The sequence below is a fragment of the Diuraphis noxia genome, unplaced genomic scaffold, assembly GCF_037042655.1.
Source record: "Diuraphis noxia isolate RWA-SAM2 unplaced genomic scaffold, SU_Dnox_SAM2 contig0003, whole genome shotgun sequence".
NCBI lineage: Eukaryota > Metazoa > Arthropoda > Insecta > Hemiptera > Aphididae > Diuraphis > Diuraphis noxia.
In genome coordinates this window covers 35,589,441-35,609,005 of record NW_028301713.1, presented here as the reverse complement: position 1 = coordinate 35,609,005, position 19,565 = coordinate 35,589,441, and the positions used below count along the sequence as shown (strand labels likewise).

At 26.7% G+C, this 19,565-nt stretch overlaps 3 protein-coding genes across 3 annotated transcripts; all 3 read right to left on the bottom strand.

Moving 5' to 3' along the window:
* Positions 1-4,767: 4,767 nt before the first annotated feature.
* On the bottom strand, positions 4,768-5,103 carry LOC149057281 (protein ZBED11-like). The gene has a single exon (XM_089223361.1). The coding sequence runs from the start codon at positions 5,101-5,103 to the stop codon at positions 4,768-4,770; it is 336 nt and encodes a 111-aa protein (XP_089079487.1).
* A 4,739-nt stretch (positions 5,104-9,842) lies between these two features.
* On the bottom strand, positions 9,843-12,825 carry LOC149057280 (uncharacterized). Its single transcript, XM_089223360.1, has 6 exons — positions 12,782-12,825; positions 12,063-12,231; positions 11,662-11,849; positions 10,849-10,987; positions 10,482-10,606; positions 9,843-9,990 (listed from the first exon to the last, which is right to left on the bottom strand). The coding sequence occupies exons 1-6, from the start codon at positions 12,823-12,825 to the stop codon at positions 9,843-9,845; spliced, it is 813 nt and encodes a 270-aa protein (XP_089079486.1).
* A 518-nt stretch (positions 12,826-13,343) lies between these two features.
* LOC149057279 (kinesin-like protein KLP2) lies at positions 13,344-19,018 on the bottom strand. Its single transcript, XM_089223358.1, has 12 exons — positions 19,002-19,018; positions 18,528-18,602; positions 17,316-17,358; positions 17,148-17,240; positions 16,967-17,070; positions 16,611-16,859; positions 16,305-16,539; positions 16,125-16,235; positions 14,440-14,580; positions 13,901-14,035; positions 13,646-13,768; positions 13,344-13,497 (listed from the first exon to the last, which is right to left on the bottom strand). Exons 1-12 carry the CDS (start codon positions 19,016-19,018, stop codon positions 13,348-13,350), a joined length of 1,476 nt encoding a protein of 491 aa, XP_089079484.1. The 3' UTR covers positions 13,344-13,347.
* Positions 19,019-19,565: the final 547 nt, after the last annotated feature.

Below are 19,565 nucleotides of genomic sequence, written 5' to 3'. Positions count from 1 at the left end.
TAAATTACAGTATTTAAATAAGAATGTATGGATAATCACCTACTGCTCGCTATTGCACTGTCACGGGCAGACTATATTATTTTATAATATTACAGTATTTATCGTATTAAGGTGCCTATAATTATTTTAAAAATTAAATATTATATAATATAACTATAATAAATTAGGATATTTAAGAAAAGAAAGCACATTTTAATTGGTTTTCGTTCTATGTTTACATCAATATCGCTAAAAAATATATTTTATAATTATCTTATTACCAAATTGTATAGGTATTAATACTAATATGCATATAGCATAATAAATTATCTCTATGATTATAGAATAAGCTATATTAAGTTATTTTGCAATTATTATCAGCTATATTGTAATCACACCTGTTAAAATAACATAATTATATTATAGTATATTTTTAGAATCCTACCATTAAAGTAAAATAAGTGTATAGTAGCTCCCTTCGCCTACCGGCTACGGCCCTAAACCCCACGGGGCTAAATAGCAAATACATCGATATTATCGTAAAAAAATAATATTGGTGAATTAGGTAACTAATTGTTTGTAAATGCAATTTTTGTATAAACTAGCGAAAAGTAATTGATTATATTTTATTGAGTGGAGAGTTAATATATTTTCTCATTGTTTTCACTATGATAGATGCAATGTTGTAAGTCGTTATCAAAACCTGAAATTCAATATCAAAGCACGCAGTATGTAGCTATTGATATAATATTAGCAATAAATTATTACGTTAGCAACAGTTGTAAGTTGACTATTTTTTAAGCTTTTAACGTTATTTGAATAACGTATTGTTCATTTGCATTAATTGTTTTATGCATGGATATACCAACCTTTAAGTTAATATAATTATCAAATAAATAACAATACCTATAGAAATAATTGTATTGGTACATATAAACATGAATGCAGATCCGATTTTAAATGAGCTTATGATTTTGTAAATAAAAGTTTTAGTTGAGAAGAAAACCTAATGGAAAAGTAAATAATTTAACACCTACCAGCATGTAGTACAGCCGCGGTTCCCAAGCTGTTCGCGCAGTGGCGCCGAAGTCCTAAAAATCTAGTAGGGCGAAAAATATTTCAAGAGGCCCAACATCTTAATATCGGAAAAAATGGCATACCGTGGAGAGGAAAATGGTCAATATGAAGCGGTCCTATCTTAAATGTTCAAAATATGTGGGGCCATGGCACGACCTTAACATAGGGTTCGGCGCCACTGGTTCGCCGCAGTCTTTACAAGTGCACCGCGCTGCTGTAGAATGTTATCATCCATCCCATTTTTAATATGTACAAATAAATATACAGCCATATAGGTACCTACCTAAATCTTGAGATATAACTTATGTATAATTATAATTAAATAAATATTTTCATAATATCTATTACAAATTGTTCTTGTTTTTAATTTGTTTTAGTTAGGGGTATTGTGTAAACCGCTTATTTAAAAAAAAGGCGCCGCGAGCCAAAAAAATGTAGGAACTGCTGATATAGTAGATTCATTAGGTAGTAGGTAAGTCATATAGTCAAATGTTGACTTACATACGTTAAAATTTACATACGTGAAGCCTAATACATTTTTTCTGTTAAAAAATATTTCCATTATATTATAATGAATGAGTTCAACAACATATTATGATACAGCAAAAGCATGATGCATTATGCAACTTGCATTAATATAATAGGCTTTATAATAGAAAAATATAATTTTAGTTACCTATAAAAGTAAATATATTAAAATTTCAAACACAATAAATAAATAAAAACAGCTGTCTGTGGAATGTAACGTTCATATAAAGTTATGAATCATAAATACTGTAATAATATGTCTATAATTACAGCTGTAATATTACTGTAATGTAATGTAATTATTAGCTTCGTATAACCATAATAATGTAATGCGTTATATAATATTTTATTGCAATACTTATTTAATATTTAAGAACTTAAACATTTACAAATCAAGGTACTTATAACTAGCTTGAAACACACAGTGCCACAGTCTACGTATGTCTTATGTCTTTTTTAACGGCACTACAATAATAAAAACGAATATCATAGATGTACGCATAGGCGCAACTAGAGGCCAAACACTGGGGGTGCTAAAATTATGTAGATGAAACAGACCCGTGCGGGCTATTCCCCAACACCCCAAGTACCATATTTCAATTTTATAATAACTATAACCAATCTTAAATGCATTATAAAAACATAAGCACACTAATATTTACATCATAAATACATTAGGTATATTACCTATATTATTATTTAGGTGATTCAAATAATGACCTAGTATAAACAGATAAATAATATTATTTTTTTTTTTTAACTGATGTCAAAATAATTATACAATTTACATTTTTAGCAGTCACTTACATGAGGGCATGAGGCACAATCATCTCAAAGGTTAGGTAATAATACTATGTTAGTGTGTTTAAATAATAAACAATATTATACATAATATATAATATACTATTTTATACTAATATTATTTTTCTTTTATTAGTGGAATTGGAATATATTTCCAATATTTCTGAAGAAGTAATTTTATAACAACATCTCATTCAATATTTAAACAACGTTACGTAAAACAAAAAAAACTTTTTCATATGATTTTTCCATTTATGGTGTTTTTAATCTGGAGGAGCTAAATTAAAGGCTGGGGTTGCTTCAGCACCCCCAAGCACCCCCCTAGTTGCGCCTATGGATGTACGTGACACGCCCAACGTTCTATAGGACCTATAAAGTATATTACTATTTTTACTATATATATATATAAAAATGTATAAAAATAATATTTTAAAGTGAAGAATGGAAATACATTATTTTCATATTCGAATGCTGTACAAAGTACAAACGATACCAAGACCGCGAATAATATTAAATAAGTACCTATTTGACTAAAATATGATAAAAGTGTATTTATTTTGTAAAATATTTGTAGGTGTAATAAGTATAATGTTATTATATATTGAAAAAAAATCTTATCATCTAGTGAGATTTTTACTAAGTATTTTTAATGTGTAAAATATTCAGTCAATTTTTTTAATAATAATTAATAAAGATGTTTTATTTTATATCACTATCCAGTCAAAATTATTCTATATCTGTAATCCATTCGTGTATAGTATTAATAAGTAATAACTATATACATTACGAATTAAGAGAGACTTTTTAGGTAATTTACTATTTTTCAGATATTGGTTTATTTTTAAAGAGTCATAATGCTTTATTTTTAAATCTAACACAAAAACTTAATGAAAAGAATAAAAACCAATAACAATTCAATATAAAATGTATGATCCATATTAGATAATAATTATATGAAAACTTCCGACCTTGAGTTATATGAATAACTTGATAGAAAACCAGGACTATCATTTAAATATATTGTTCGCCACTCCACGCCTACTTTTCTATTCGTGATTAGAGGCAGTGACTCGCGCTTATTTTGTGGACGGAGAAGGTTACTTAGACAATATAATATACCTAATATATGGAAAGTACAATGACAAATTTAAATATATCGCAATGTGCATAAAATATATAATGAAAACATTCAATAATAACAATAATAATATTATAGGTGGGCGCCCTCCACATAAGATGATATAAATATACATAAATAATAAATATTTTAAATACAAGGCTCTAAATGCTCTAAAGTTCTAAACAAATAGTGGAAATCGTGTGTTACAATTTTCGCCTAATAAGACGTAATACATATATATATTTACATTACAATTTACAATTTAATATTATACAACCTGGTTCCAATGGCAACTGTCACGATGGCATGCTGCAGGTCCACAGTACTGACTAATGTGCTCGATCCGGGGAACGTCGTCACAGTCGCACTAAGCTCTCGACTACGAGCTTCCGACGGCATGACAACAACAACCGTAACGCTAGACGATTATTGAAGTTAAATATTATTATTTTGCGCCGCTATACACCTCCAAGCGAACTCCAACACATCAAAGGAGTTACCAAACACGAACGGGGTGAACGCAAAGGCCGACAGCAACACGAACTCAAACATGAACACGTGGTTGGTAACGCGTCAAAAAATAAATTCGCGGACGAGTGAATTATTAGTATCAATTTATGATATACCAAAAAAAAAAAAAAAAAACAAGGCAAAAAAGAACGATTACTTATTTGACGCCATTAATTGAGCGGCGACGACTTAACATAAATTACGCGTTGACCGAACACAGCGCGGACGAGGTGGCACACAACATAGCGCGCAACGGCAAACGAACGGATGGACGTAGTGTTCAGTTCGATTGCCAGGAAAAGACAAAAAAAAAAAGATTATTAGCAGCCGGTGGTATAGCCTTTAGCGAGTACTTTCTGAGGCAGTCCAGCGCAGGACGGTAGAGGGGGGGGGGTTACACCACCACTCGAACAGTCTGCGTTTTTTGTGCCTCCGTGTGGGAGTATATCGCAGCTAGAACTGTAACGAAAAAAGTGTTCGTGTTCGAACATATATGGTTTAAAGCAGAAATTCCTACATTTTTTTCTATTTTCGTAGACCCCTAAAATTAATTTTTTACAAATTTATCTAGGTATTTTTCATAGCTTACACCAGAGGTTCACAAATTTCATCAATGCGTCTTTGAGAACTGTATTGTTGCTTAAAGGAATTTTTTTCAGTATATCATAATATGCTGCAGGTCTGTGTAAAACAGTTTTTAAGACCTCTTCAATGGCTGGCAAAATTATAGCTGTTCCCCGATAGTATGAGGATTACCATGATTTTTCTATGAACAGTGAGATATTGTAAGACGCCCGCAAGCCATCGTCGTCCTTTTTAAACGTGGCAGCAAACCTACTATCCATCGTAAGTCTCTTCTGAAATTTTTTTTTCAGTGTTTGAAAGTATTTTAGATCTTCACGTGTTTTTAAAGGATGACACCTTTTCAGATGATCTTCCAGCTTAGATGGTTTCATAGCGTCGTTGCTTAAAACGTTGTTGCATAAAAGACACATTGGCAGGTTTTTGTCCGGCAATGATGGAATGAAGCCGAACTTCAAATAATCAGTGCTATAATATTGCCTAAATTTCCTTTTAGAATCAGCCATAATTAATAGCAGTAATATTGTATAATATATAATATATAACATATTTTTGTACAAAAATTAACCGATTTATAAATTAGTAAAACTTAGAAAAATGGCAAACGACGTATGATCGATAATCGGCTGTCACGAATGAACTAAATTACTAAGCGCACAGTAATATATTATTATATTCCAACCATCGGCGTTGACCGATAACATGATGTTTATCGTACTTATATTACTTATTAGTTATTAGTGAGACCTAAAAATAAACGATTGAACGTGTAATATTTTGATTTTATCTTAATATTCCGATATTCACCTTCGACTCCGTTAGTCGTTTTTCAATTTGAAGATCTAGTTGGTTAAGATGGAACTCGAAAAAGCTATCTAGACATTAGATTTTTAAAACATAGACAAGTTTAACTCCATACCACTTAATTTTTCCTTATAGTTAAAAATTGTTAATTTAATAAATTTTTTGTAGTGATTTTATTTATTAGTTCTATAAGTACAGTAGATCTGCATAGAAACATGATTTAAACTTGACGTATTGTTTGATTATTTTTGAAATCAACTGAAAAAAGCTAAGTTATTTCTATGAAGTCTGTAACTAGTTAAAGGACTATACAACTAAAAAAATCCTAATTTTTTTTATTGTATGAAAATGTAGTGCTTAAAAAAAAAAAAAATTTTGGTGGTATAAAAATTTTTGTCGGACAATTGCTTCAGTGTTTATTTATAAGTCGCGTAAAACACGTGATGTCATAAAATCACACCGTCCGCCGGGCCGTATCTAAAATACACGCGTTGTAGTTATTTCGCTCGATTAAAATAACTATAGAGAAAAATTGATATAAGGTATAAGTTACTAAAGTACATTTATAAAAAAGTTATAAATTTCTTTAGATGATCATATTATTTTTACAGTATTAAAATTTGTTTCAGGGTAGTTTACAAGACAGACAAAAAATTAAAATATAAAAATAGCAAATATATTATATTAAATAATATTATACACTTTTGATTAAAGCTCAAACAAATGTGTTACTATAATTTATAATTTATAGTTTAAGAACTAAAATAAATATGTAAAACAAACCTAAAATAAAATATACATAGGTACTAATTCAAATAAGGTAGGTTCATAAAATTGAATACAGGTAAGTATATAGTAGGTTATACTACAACTTACATATTTGATATTATGTTTTTATATAGTATATTATTAATTATAATTTATAATGTTAAATGTTTAATGGATTGTATTAAGTAATAGATTACACGAATTATACGCGTTTTGAAAACCAACATATAATCCGTTCTCCTTAGTCCTTAGGATAACGTTCACGATTTTTTTTGACTACACATGGTGGAATAACAACTCTATTCCCTATATATATACTATAGTATAAAACAAACACAATAAAGAATAAAATAACTGGAAACATGGTATAATGACAAAAATTATCGAAGAAGCTGAAAAAGAAATTTTACCACAGCAATTTGATGTACAAAGATAATGTAATACTAACATCCCAAAAATTTTTATCAAATTTATCCAACACTTCAACTTCCTTATGAAGAATTAAAATCAAAGAGATATTAAATATTTACCTAAAAATATAATTTAATTAGCTAAATTAGCTATTATTTTATTATATATTATAATAATTTAATTACGTATAATATACCTATTTATTTTTGTTTGAATTAATATATTTTACTGTGAGGTTTTTTATGCATATTTATTCTAATTCTTAAACTATAAATATTATAATAACACTTGTTTAAACTTTAATTAAAAGTGTATAATATTATTTAATATAATATATTTGGTATTTTTTATATTTTAATTTTTTGTCTTTCTGTAAACTACCTTGAAACAACTTTTAATACTGTAAAAATAATATGATCATCTAAAGAAATTTATATCCTTTTTATAAATGTATTTTAGTAACTTATGCCTTAAATAAATTTTTCTTTATAGTTATTTTAATCGAGCGAAATAACTACAACGCGTGTATTTTAGATACGGCTCGGCGGACGGTGTGATTTTATGACGTCACGTGTTTTACGCGACTTATAAATAAACACCGAAGCAATTGTCCGACAAAAAGCTTTATACCACCAAAATTTTTCTTTTTTTAAGAACTACATTTTCACACAATAAAAAAAATTAGGATTTTTTAGTTGTATAGTCCTATAAGGAAAATAGTTATCATCAGTTGGTAAAAATATCTTAATATTCACAAAAATCAGCAAAAATAATAAAATTTAGACGAATATCTATAAAAAAAAATTAGAATTTTTTAGTTGTATAGTCCTATAAGGAAAATAGTTATCATCAGTTGGTAAAAATATCATAATATTCACAAAAATCAGGAAAAATAATAAAATTTAGACGAATATCTATAAAAAAAAAAAAAAAATTTAATGCATAAACATTAAAAATATTAATAAATTCAATAAAAAACAAGTACTTTATTTTGTCTAAATTAGTCTGGATACCATAATTTTTTGCTTAGATTGTTCGTCTCTCAATGGTTGTATGATCTGAAAAGTACACTATCACTGGTATACCTTTCAAAGTGATCAGCTTTCTCGTCACCAACGAGAAGATAATTTATATAATCTTTGAAAGCCATGTTATTTTTAACTAGGCACTAAATTTCGAACACCTTATAATTCATTTTTGAGTTCCAGCAAAATAGAAAAATCTATTTTGTCGAAAACTGATTATGTGTAAAAAGCTGGGCATTAATAAGTTAAAAAAGTTAAAGTTAAATTCAATATTCAAGTTACATAACATAATACTTATTTTTTAGATTTAAAAATACTCATAACTCGGTTTAAAATTAAAATATAATAAAAAGCCCATGAGATACTCTCGGTAATAATCTTGCCTTTAATTTTTATAATAGGCCAATTCACTCTAAATTTTAAATTGAAGGAGATAAACTAGATTTGCTGAGCGTAAAATTTGTTATGCTACGCACTTGTACGACGAAGACAACACATGCGAGTGTGGCGTCCTCTTAAGAAAATTTTTTCCTGAAACCATATATTTAAAATGATAAATTATATTATTTAAAAATAAATTTAAAATAAATAACAATCGGATTATCAAATATTATTTGTAAATATAAAACATTTTTAATATAAATTTATGAAAATGGTTATAATATTGCATATTCTCTGAATATACTATTCACAGAAAAGTTATAGGGAAACTCACAGATAATATATAAAATATAGTATTATATAATGGGGTGACTGTGTCATTGTAAAAATATTTTATGATAATTATCTTGGATAATTAGATAAACAAATACATTTTTTATTATTATTACAGCAAACAATGATATATTCAATTTGTACTTAACATTTCTTATAACAAAGTAACTATTTAATAAATTACTTAATTTTACAGAAATTTTTAAAACAGATTGAAAATATTATTGTTTTGCTTTGATAAAAAAAAAAATGTATTTTTTTACCTAATGGTTCACGGCTGTACTAAATTATACTTGTGTACATTGGAATATAATTAATTAACTACAAATATTATAATATCAAATATTATTAAAATCAATTATAATTCTATGAACGAATAATAAAATATAAACGAAATAAAAATACTAATTAATCGTGTAGATTAATGAGTATACAAACGTGTATAGGACACTAAGTAAATAGTTATCTATAAGTAGTATTTGATAATTCAATTATTATTTATCTGAAATTTATTTTTACAAAATAGAATATATTATTTTAAATATATAGTTTTAGGAAAAATTACCTTAACGGGCTTAACGTGACAATAAAATTAATTAACTCATGAGTTACTGAATAAGTAGAAAAATATATAACCAGTTATTTTAAAATTATTAAATATTGAATTTAACATTAACTTTTTCAATTTATTAATGACCAGATTTTTCTACGTAGTCGGTAGATGTATGTATTTGTGTTTAATTGGATCTATGGAGGTTTGTTAATAAAGACAAAAGGTATCCGAAATAACATGACTTTCAAAGATTATATAAATTATCTTCTTGCTGATGACTAGAAAGCCGACAACTTTTAAAGGTATACTAATGATAATGTATCCTTCAGATCATTCAACCATGAGATTCAAACAATCTAAGCAAAAAAATATGCTTCAATTGGTAAGATGATAAGCTATCCAGACTAATTGATCATTTTATTTAAAATATTTTTATATGAATCTTTTAAAAGTATTTATACTTGTTTTTTCATTGAATTTATTGATATTTTTAATGTTTATGCATGATTTTAATAAGGTTATGATGTATATTTTTTTTTATATATTTGTTTAAAAATTGTATTATATTTTCATGATTTTCGTAAATATTAAGATATTTTTACTTACAGATGATAACTAATATATTATTATACCTATATTTTCTCATAAGTAGTATTATAGATATTTTTCAATTGTGTGTTAGGAGGGCGTGAGTGGTAGGACATCATATTTATATAATATTAAGTTTTTAATAAGATATTTACCATTATAATCTTAAAAATGTTCATTCAGTGTAAAAAAAAATTTGAATTACTTCCAAGATAATATTATTGTTAGTTGGTTATTGAATTACAGAATCATTCTGTTTAATTTAGTAATTAATGTAATAAAATATATTTACGATTATAATGCTAAGTATTTTATTCTTAAATTTATATTTAAAAAAGGAGAGTCAAACTTCTGTATGCTGAGATGCTGTGATAAATATGAATTACTGGTTTACCGTTGAAATGCAACAGTCCGGAAGTTTTTCTTCCGAGCACTGACTCACAGTTTCATGATTAGATGATAACTGTACGGGTACAATAGCCTCCGTACTAGATTCTGTTCTTATGGACGTTGGCGTATGTATAAAACAACTACAAAGTTAAATAAATTAAAAAATTACACGCTACCTTTTATGTTTATTGTTTATGCAATATTATATTGATAGGTATATAGTGAATTATGTGTTTGTGCTAATACAATAAAACGTTATACGTTCATCGGTTATTTCAAAATTATCGATAACACATGCCTTGATATTTTCAAAATATATATAAATTATTTAATGTGAAGAATATAAATGGATTTAGTTTATAGAATATTGGATAAGTGTTATTGTATAACACACAAATAATAAAGATTGTAAAATATTTAATTAATTTATACAAGTCATATTTAGTGGAGGAAGACAGTATTAGAAAAGTGTAAAACTGACGTTTAAAAGTAATTTATCAATGAAAGTAACATTTGTAGACATTTTAAGTAGATAATTAATAATATTTTTTTCATATCTTGTTAAATTTATGTTTAAAACGTTTAAAATTTAAAAAAATATGAGAATATTAAAAAAATAATGGTCGCTTACCGTCGCCAAATTCCATATCCAACACTGATAAATTTTGTTGTTCTTCTACTGTATTTTGTTGGTATTTCATTCACAGTAACTTGACGAGTTGGCACATGAAGTATGTTTTCGCCATTGTCGTCAACCTATTCACCACGCAAATAAAGTATTATATTAAAATACGATTGTTAAATTGCGTCAGTTAAACACAACCGAACCAAATTCAATGTGAGTACATAACTTGGAATCACTAAATTTTAATAGTAGGTAATTTTAAATTACAAAATATAATAACATATTTGCTTCATTACTTATTAGTTATTATTTACCTAGGTAGCTAATTCTAATTATTCTATTCCTATTTTTTAAGATTTAATTATTGCTTTACTTTTAAAACACAATGATTTCCAGGTTTCTCGTCTGTGCACTGACTTATAGTTACTTGATGAGCTAGTAACTGCAATAGTGCAGTATTTTCCGGAGTACTGGATACTGTTTTTAACGACGTTGACATTTGTGTAATGGTTCTATAAAATCATATTAATTGAATAATCATCTTATTTTTTGCTTTTACTGACTTAGTATTGCTGTAGCGATCTAATAATATCTAATTATTTTCATTAATGCAATCTTATTGCAATAATATATTACATTATGATTTTATATTAAAATGGTTTATTATAATCATTCTTTTTTTTTCAAAATAATTTATTATCTACAATTTTAAAATGGACGTGGATCATCTATTTAAATTAAAAATTCATGTTTATACCAATTGCATAAATCACATATAAAAACCATTAATTATAGTTTGATGGTTTGCATAAAAATTAAAATTATTAAAAATTTAGAAAAATAACTCATTGACTTTGAAAAACGCTAAATAAATTTTATACCTCAAAAATTACGAGTTGAACAATACTAGCTCAATTTATGAAATATCAGAAAAGTGAAAATTCAGACACTGCATGATATTCATTGTAATGATCTTTATTATGATTGGAAGATCAACTTCATGATAATAACAAATATAGAGATGAATAATAATAAGTGCTGTGTTAAATTTATTAAAATAATTTTTAATCTATAGATGTGTTATATTATTGAATCTATTAGCGTATTTGAATAAACATAAAGAGCATTAATTTTTATTTGAGAGGAATTTCAAATATCGATCTATTTATAATATCATAATATTTACTTGTCGTTGTTTGCGTTTTCAGGATCCAAATCCGTTATCCTAGTCAAATAGAACCGTTTATAATGTAACATTGCAATTATTAAAATTACAACAACGATATAGATGATGTATTGGGTATTCCATTTTGAAAATTTCTGCTTGGAATCCTGATTTACAGTTTCAAAGTCATTTGCATCTCCGTCATCGATCTAAAACACCATACAAATTACAAATATTAATTATTACGACGATATGCTTTTGTCAGATAAACACGACCAAACAAAATTCAGCTGTATATAAGATTATATTATGTTTGAATCATTGTGTTTTACTGTACTATACAATATATTTTGTATTTCATTAGTTGAAAATGTTTATTAATTATTATTGTTGTACGTATCTGAATATTTTTTTTGTCGTACCGTTTTAGAATATAAGTCTGAATGATGTATACAATTGTAACAGTGGCACCGACGATTCCCGTAACCTGTTGATGGATCCACTGGATTCTGACGAGTTGGTAACCAATCAGGCGCAATAGTTGTCGTGCACAATCCGGATTTTTCACACTTTAGAAGGTTTTCAATGACACTATAAAATTAATTATGATTTAAAATATATATTTTTAATTTATTTATTTAACTTTTTTTTTCACGAAAAAACAATGTAAGTATGCCGAATGATCTACATGGATGTAATAATACATATCATATGCTATAATTATGTGTGACAAAAATATACACAATGACGCGTTCTACAAAATATAATATTCGATTTTCTAAAATAATGAATTTATTATAAGACGTTAAAATCACCATAAACATTCCATCAAAATTAAACAACTGTGTTTACGACTATTTAATCACACACAAAAAATATTTAGTTTGACGATTTATATAAAACTTAATAATTATTTGAAAAACTTAAAATATACTTGTAATTTGTCTAATTTGCTACCTAATTATTTTATGAGTGGGTACGTAATGGTGGGCTTTATAAAAAACATATTTTTTTATAAATTCGATCCTTACTACAATACTGTTATACTTTTATGAGTTATTAGAAAAAACGAAATGTTATGATCTTAATAATTATTGTTATTAAATCATTCAATTACTATTGACCACTCAATTATATTTACCTATGTAATCTCACGGCATTCAATTCCAATTCATTTTTCAACATCTTTATATATATTACCGCTATAATTAAAAATAGTAAAACACAATTGCGGTAAACAGACCTCACTTCAAATCTGCAGTGTCTACTATTATCTGTAATACCATGAAATATTATCATATTATTATCTATTGTTACCACTTTGATAATTTGGTAATAATTACTAGTTATATCATCAGATTTCATATCTGTCATGACGCCGACCGTCGAGGCGTTACTCCTAACGACCACGGTCTGGGTTTCACAATCCTTACCATGTTTGTTATCACCAACGGTATGCACCAAGTTATCATCGATTAATTTGACCTAGCAACCCCAATAATATTAATTATTATTATAAGTCTCTTAATAATGGCATCTCGCACGATTATAACAATTTAAATTTATTGGTTCAATAAAATTGAAGAAAATTGATTGATTAATTCATTATAATATATGTTTTTTTTCAATGTATTTACTATTTACAAATTGATTACTCAAAAAAATAAAAATAAAATAATGTAAACAGATAAGATATTAGCAATATTATTAATTAATGAATTTAAAATTCACATTGGTTATCTTCTGGTTATCACCAGATCCATCGCCAGGCTCCATAAGACGTGTATCCATCAAATCGGCCATCGGGACGCAGTTGACATGATTATTCAGTTCTAGTAGACTGTCAGAACAGTTAATCTAAAGAACACACATTAATTATTATTATTATTATTTCAACTAACCTAAGCTAATTTTATTTCTTCAACAGCATGTCATTTGTATCCAAAATCATACATTAATAATTTATAAAATACGTATAATATTTAAGTACTAATTTAAAATTCACATTGATTATCTTCTGGCTATCGCAATTTCCATCGCCAGACTCCATAAGACCTGGCTCCATCACAGCGACCGGGGCGCCAACAACAACATTATTCAGTTTTAGTTGCTCGGTATAACCGTTGACCTAAAGACCACACACATTATTTATTATAACTAAACAACTATTATCCCTCAAAAGCAGATCATATTTGTATTTAATATTATTTAACAAAATAATTTAATAAGTGTAATATTAAAGAACTAATTTAAAATTCACCTTGGTCATCTCACTATCACTAGATTCATCGTCAATCCTCACTTGAATACTTTTGTCCATATAAGTTGTAAGACAATCCTGTACATGTTCATCATCACAAGTGACACGTTCTACGTTACCATCAATTAAGTCATCCTAAATATCCCACACATTATTATTATTATTAATCTACCGCTCTTGGTATACGAGTGTCTATTATTTGGACCTCAAATCATAAATTATTTAACGTTATTGTTTACACAAATAATTTACTTTAATAAAGTTTAAATATCATTTTTATTAATGCCAGAACGCCCAGAACGAGTTCAAATTAAACAAAATACGTATTTTAGGTAAGAAAATACATTTAATATATAATATTATATATTTTATACAGATTGTAGACACAATATTTGCACGCAAACTACTGTCGATGTAAACATTATAATATCATCTGCAGGGTTGGGATAATTTATCTATATAATTATATGAATACAAATTTATTTGAAAGTGGAATTATTTAAATACATAAAATATAAAAAAATTAATTTAAAACGCACTTTGGCCATTTTTAGGATATGACTAATTCCATCTTCAGACTCCATAACACGCAGTCCCATCAAATCGGCCAGCATGCTGATACACATTTTGGATAGGTTAATCTGTAAGTTCGATTCACATTGGTATTCATTACCGCTGACCTAAAAATCATACAACTAATTATTTTGTAACTGTATTTATTATAATATCATGTACCTTAATTATTTCGTTAGTAAAAAATGATTACATTATTATATTTTTTAGCATAAGTGCATAGGTAGATAATACCTTAGTCGAATATGGTTTTTTTTCAAAAATTACTAGGTTATAGGTAGTTGTATTGTCACGTATCCATTGCCATATATCCTATCTCTTTTGAAACAAAGTATAAGTGTAGTAGTTTAGTATAAGTATAGTTTTTTACTCTGAAAGTTTAATCGCTTATATTGTACAGTATAATGGATTAAAATTTAAAGAAATTATGTGTTTAATTTTCTATACAGACATAAAGGAAGTTTGTTTTGTAGCTGTAGAAATACTGTATATTTTAAAATATCATCTTTATTTAGAATTTACGTTAGAAATGCATTGTAAGAATTAAAGTTATATTTTGTATCCTAAATAAATAATAATATCTATTTTTACTACATAAATTAATTTGAAAAATTCAAGTAATCAGCTATATGCCTTAATGATAAGTAATAGGTTAGAAAAGTTTTGGAGTTATCTAAAAAATGTGGGCAAGTGGGTATCGCTCGCTGCTGTATAGTAGATATGGAGAATAGGTTACTTTAATGGATGTATTAAATTTGAATGCAACACCAAGTAACATTGTACATTTGTACACGAAAAAAGATTCTGAACAGAGATGATTTGTCAGTCTAAGATATATTACAATATAATTTATATTTTAATTATAATATAATATACATATATATTTTGATACAAGTAATTAATTTTTAAATTTCGGACGAGTTTTTTTTTACAGTTATTTGAAAAAAAAGTTATGGAGAACCTTGTGTTGGGTTTATAACCTTAGGTATAAATTACAACAATTTTATGAATTTTCAACTTCATATATGTAATTCCATGCAAATTTCGCGATTTTGACATATTTCGTAAAAATTTGAACTTTAATTGCTTATACCTAAACCAAAATGTTGACAAGCAATTTTTGATTTTTTTTTTACTACGATAAGTACAAACCTTGTAATTTTAATGAATGTTTTGGAAAGCCAAATTTTTTTAGAGACATTCTAAAACAAAAATTTAAAAAATTCAAAAATTTCAATGTTTATAGATAGCTTTAAAAAAATTCAAAATGTTTTAAAAATTTAATCCTAAATATATAATGCTAATATAAACATTTGGTGAAAATTTCAAGTATTTATATGATTCATTTTTGAGTTACAGCAATATAGAAAAATTGATTTTATCGAAAACTAATTATGCATAAAAATTCCCGTTTATTTGTTACTTTTTAAGGATTTTCCTGAAACTTTTGAAATCTACTGGAAATTTATGACCCTCCTATGTGCCAACTAGATGAATTTTAATCAAAGCATTATTTCTACTTCAAAACGTGATGACAGACACAAAAAAATATATATTATAAAACCAATACATAATTACTGTGTTCAGAATCTTAAATATTTCATATTTATGTGTAGGCACTTAATATAAATATACGTATTTCACAATTTACTTTGTTTTTTTCTGGCGATTTCACCTTTACTTGTTTTCTTATGGGTTCCATAGAAATGATGTGTTTTACGCCAGAAACGTGTCCAGCATATTTACACGTAGATATTGATTCCTGAAATTGTTACTCAGTGATTATTATTGATTTATCAGACATTTGGTAAGTCTTATTAAATATACTTACCACGATATTTTGTTGACTAAGTACTACCGTAGTTATCATTGCGGTGGCACATTTAAATCCTAATGAACCTTTAAGTAATCTAGTAATTGAAGAGTTGCGATAAGGCACGTGTGCATGATGGATGGGGTTTCTCAAGGAATTCATCACTTGGTGTAGATGGAATAGTGATACATTTATGTAACGAGACTCAGACAACGTTTTTTTGTCATTAATCGATTTCGAAATACATTCAGAACTAAAAAAAAATACCCATAGTTGAAAAATCAATATATTTGACGCTTCGTTCATAATCTAAAATATACTTACCCTGCTAAATCAACCAAATTAAGTACAATTGTATTCAATTTGGATAAATTGTTTGTTATAGCATATGTGATTCTGCAAATACAATGCGACCGGCTGGACATAATATTCATACAGGTGGAAGATACTTTTCTCTTTGCATTACCGTGTCGCAATAATTGAAGAGCTTCCGCCATATTTTTTATTTTAAATACATTTAGGTTCTTGAATTCAACTTTTCCTTTTTTATTTACAGTGAAATTCACAATTTTTCTAAATTATATCAAATGTATTTATAAAAAATCATTTTATGTTTCTTTAATTAAATTAATTATTTTTAATAATATTTATTTTTACTGTTTCTTAATTGAAAAACTTACTTTAGTTCCGCATTTTTATCGCGTGTATTTTTAGATGGTAACAAATCATATACTATATCATTGTAAATTTCAATATATGATATCGATATTTCTAATCCTAAATTGTTTTTTTTCAAAATGGTTAAAATCTTTAAAAAAAATATTTAAATACAATTTACTAATTACCTTCTGTATATTTAATGCTTGAATTTTCGAATATATATTCGAAAGACCGAGGGATAATTCCTTTGTCTAATTGTGTTCCATACATGGTATGTGTTTTACCACTTCCAGTCTACAAAAATTAAACCGATTAATAATAATTATGTGTTGATGAAAATTATATTTAAAAAAAAAAATTAATCATCACCTGCCCATATGTAAATATCGTGCCGTTCACTCCAGACAAAAACCTAAAATAACAAATTTTCATCAGTTATCAATTCTATTGTATTGAATTTAGTTATGTAAGTATATAGATACATTTTTAATATTCTAAATTTAATAAAAAATCAGTAAATTATAATTCATTTTTTAGTAGTTAATACTTCAGTGTTAATCTCTGTCTTAGAAACTCATAACATACCTAGCAAATTGTGCGTACTTACAATTAAAATATCACAAAAAAGCCAACGTAGAGACACAAATTATATTCTTAGCTCAAAGTTTGATTATAAATGAATTAACTCTAATATTAAAATTAAAAAAACAGTTTTGATTTTGCTAAACATACATTTACTATGCTGCGCTGATTTTGAGAGGAAATACAATAATTTATGCACTGATTTCCTTTAAAAAATATTATGTTTAATTTTAGAATGAATAGGCCTTTTACCAAGCTGATAAGTAATAATATTATCTTTTAATAATTTATGTCTATTAAAACTTCGATTTTAAAGACAGTTATGAACATTTGAATGTACAAACAATTTACTATTTTGAAATGCTTATAACTTGCTTTAAAATTAAAATAACATGTCATCGACTAGAAATATTTTTATTTCTAAGCTTGAAATGGTAATTTCGCTCTTAAATTAAACAAAACAGAGTTAAAAATACTATTCATAACGTACAATTTACTGCGTTATACGTTTGTAAGGTGGAAAAAGCGCCTGCTTGCTTTATAGTGTCCCGCAAGGCGTTCTCTTAAATTTAAAACGTTCCTAGTTATTGAAAAGAAATTTTATAATATTATTACGACGCTTATTAGTATCTATTCAGGCATTTTATTAACTTAAGGTCGGGTTGGAGTGGGGTATAAGACTGGTACATGAAACTTTTAGAAGAACTTCATCCTCTCAAGAATATACTCTGTTCAGCTAGAGAACACATCTTGCGCTGACAAAAACTGGTTTCCTCACGTGGTCAACACTCAGAATAGATATAAAAACAATATTATCAACGTCCCACCATAAGGGAAACGGTTCCAATAGCCGGATGACGCGAGGGTCGGGGGATTAACAGAATCAGTGTGCTTACTCGCTGATAGAATATATAGTTTATACATCCTTGATTTCCCCTAGATATGGACAGCTGCAGCCTAATGTCTATAATAGAATTACATAGAAAAATAATTATTTACTTGTCTAGTATTGGAACGGCTACGTGTTTGAAAATTGAACTCTGTGTTGTATTTTCATCGAATACTTTTTCAAATCTAATTTAAAATAAATAATATAATTAAAATAAAATAATTATAGTCTATTTTATACGTTGTACCAGAGGCCTTCAACTATTTTACTAGGTATATGTCCCATATAATTCTTAGCGTAAATTAAGAAATAACATTATATTACTTATATTGCATTTAAAAAAAAAAAAACTAGTAACAAAATAAATATGATCATGGTCCTCAAATATAAATGAAATAGGTTGGGCCGTGGATTGAAAGACTCTATTATAATATTATGTGATATATAATTTTACCTAAATTCTTCCTTTTTTTTGTGCATAAAACACAAAATATCTGGTTTTTTTTCATTTTTGATTTCATACTGCGAATTTAAAAATACGGATTAGATATTATACATAATAAAAAGTTACAATATTAGCATACCTCAACAAGTTTTCCATTTTTAATAACTAATGGCTTAAGTCGGCAGAAAACTTGTATAGCTTTTGTCTTGACCATCTTTATTTTTCAATCGTAATGAAAAGTAATTACTAATTATAACAATTATGCTGTAGCAAGAGTATATTTTTAAATACATGCAATAATAATAATTATTTTTGTATACAATAATATATAATATTATGATTTGCTGTTAAAACTAAACAATTCGGTTGCTAAGCAAAACATTTATATTTGTCAAATGTTCAAATGATAACACCAACTGTTTAATATTATTTAGCCATCAAATAAAGTAAAAACCGTTTATATTAATTGTTTTTGAAATTATCATATTTGTTTATTAGTATTTAAAGAATTCCGCAAAATCGGTGGCCCGTGAAAAGTTTCAAGATTTTTAATGTGGCTTTATAAAAATATTAATAGGGGATCCTTATAGGTCAGGAGTGACAAATTATTTGAACGCTACGTGCCAAAAATTACCTCTTAGTTTTTCGAGTATACCATTGAAAAATATTATACATTATATATTTTAATTTTTTGATGCGCTCA

Coding starts and splice junctions, on each gene's coding strand:
- LOC149057281 (XM_089223361.1), bottom strand. CDS start 5,103: ATGGCTGATTCTAAAAGGAAATTTAGGCAATATTATAGCACTGATTAT.
- LOC149057280 (XM_089223360.1), bottom strand. CDS start 12,825: ATGTTGAAAAATGAATTGGAATTGAATGCCGTGAGATTACATAG. Junction 11,850..12,062: donor CAGACTTATATTCTAAAACG/GTACGACAAAAA, acceptor ATGGTGTTTTAG/ATCGATGACGGAGATGCAAA. Junction 10,607..10,848: donor GAAATCATTGTGTTTTAAAA/GTAAAGCAATAA, acceptor CGTGGTGAATAG/GTTGACGACAATGGCGAAAA.
- LOC149057279 (XM_089223358.1), bottom strand. Junction 17,241..17,315: donor CGATATTTACATATGGGCAG/GTGATGATTAAT, acceptor TAATTTTTGTAG/ACTGGAAGTGGTAAAACACA. Junction 13,769..13,900: donor GTGATAGTGAGATGACCAAG/GTGAATTTTAAA, acceptor TGTGGTCTTTAG/GTCAACGGTTATACCGAGCA.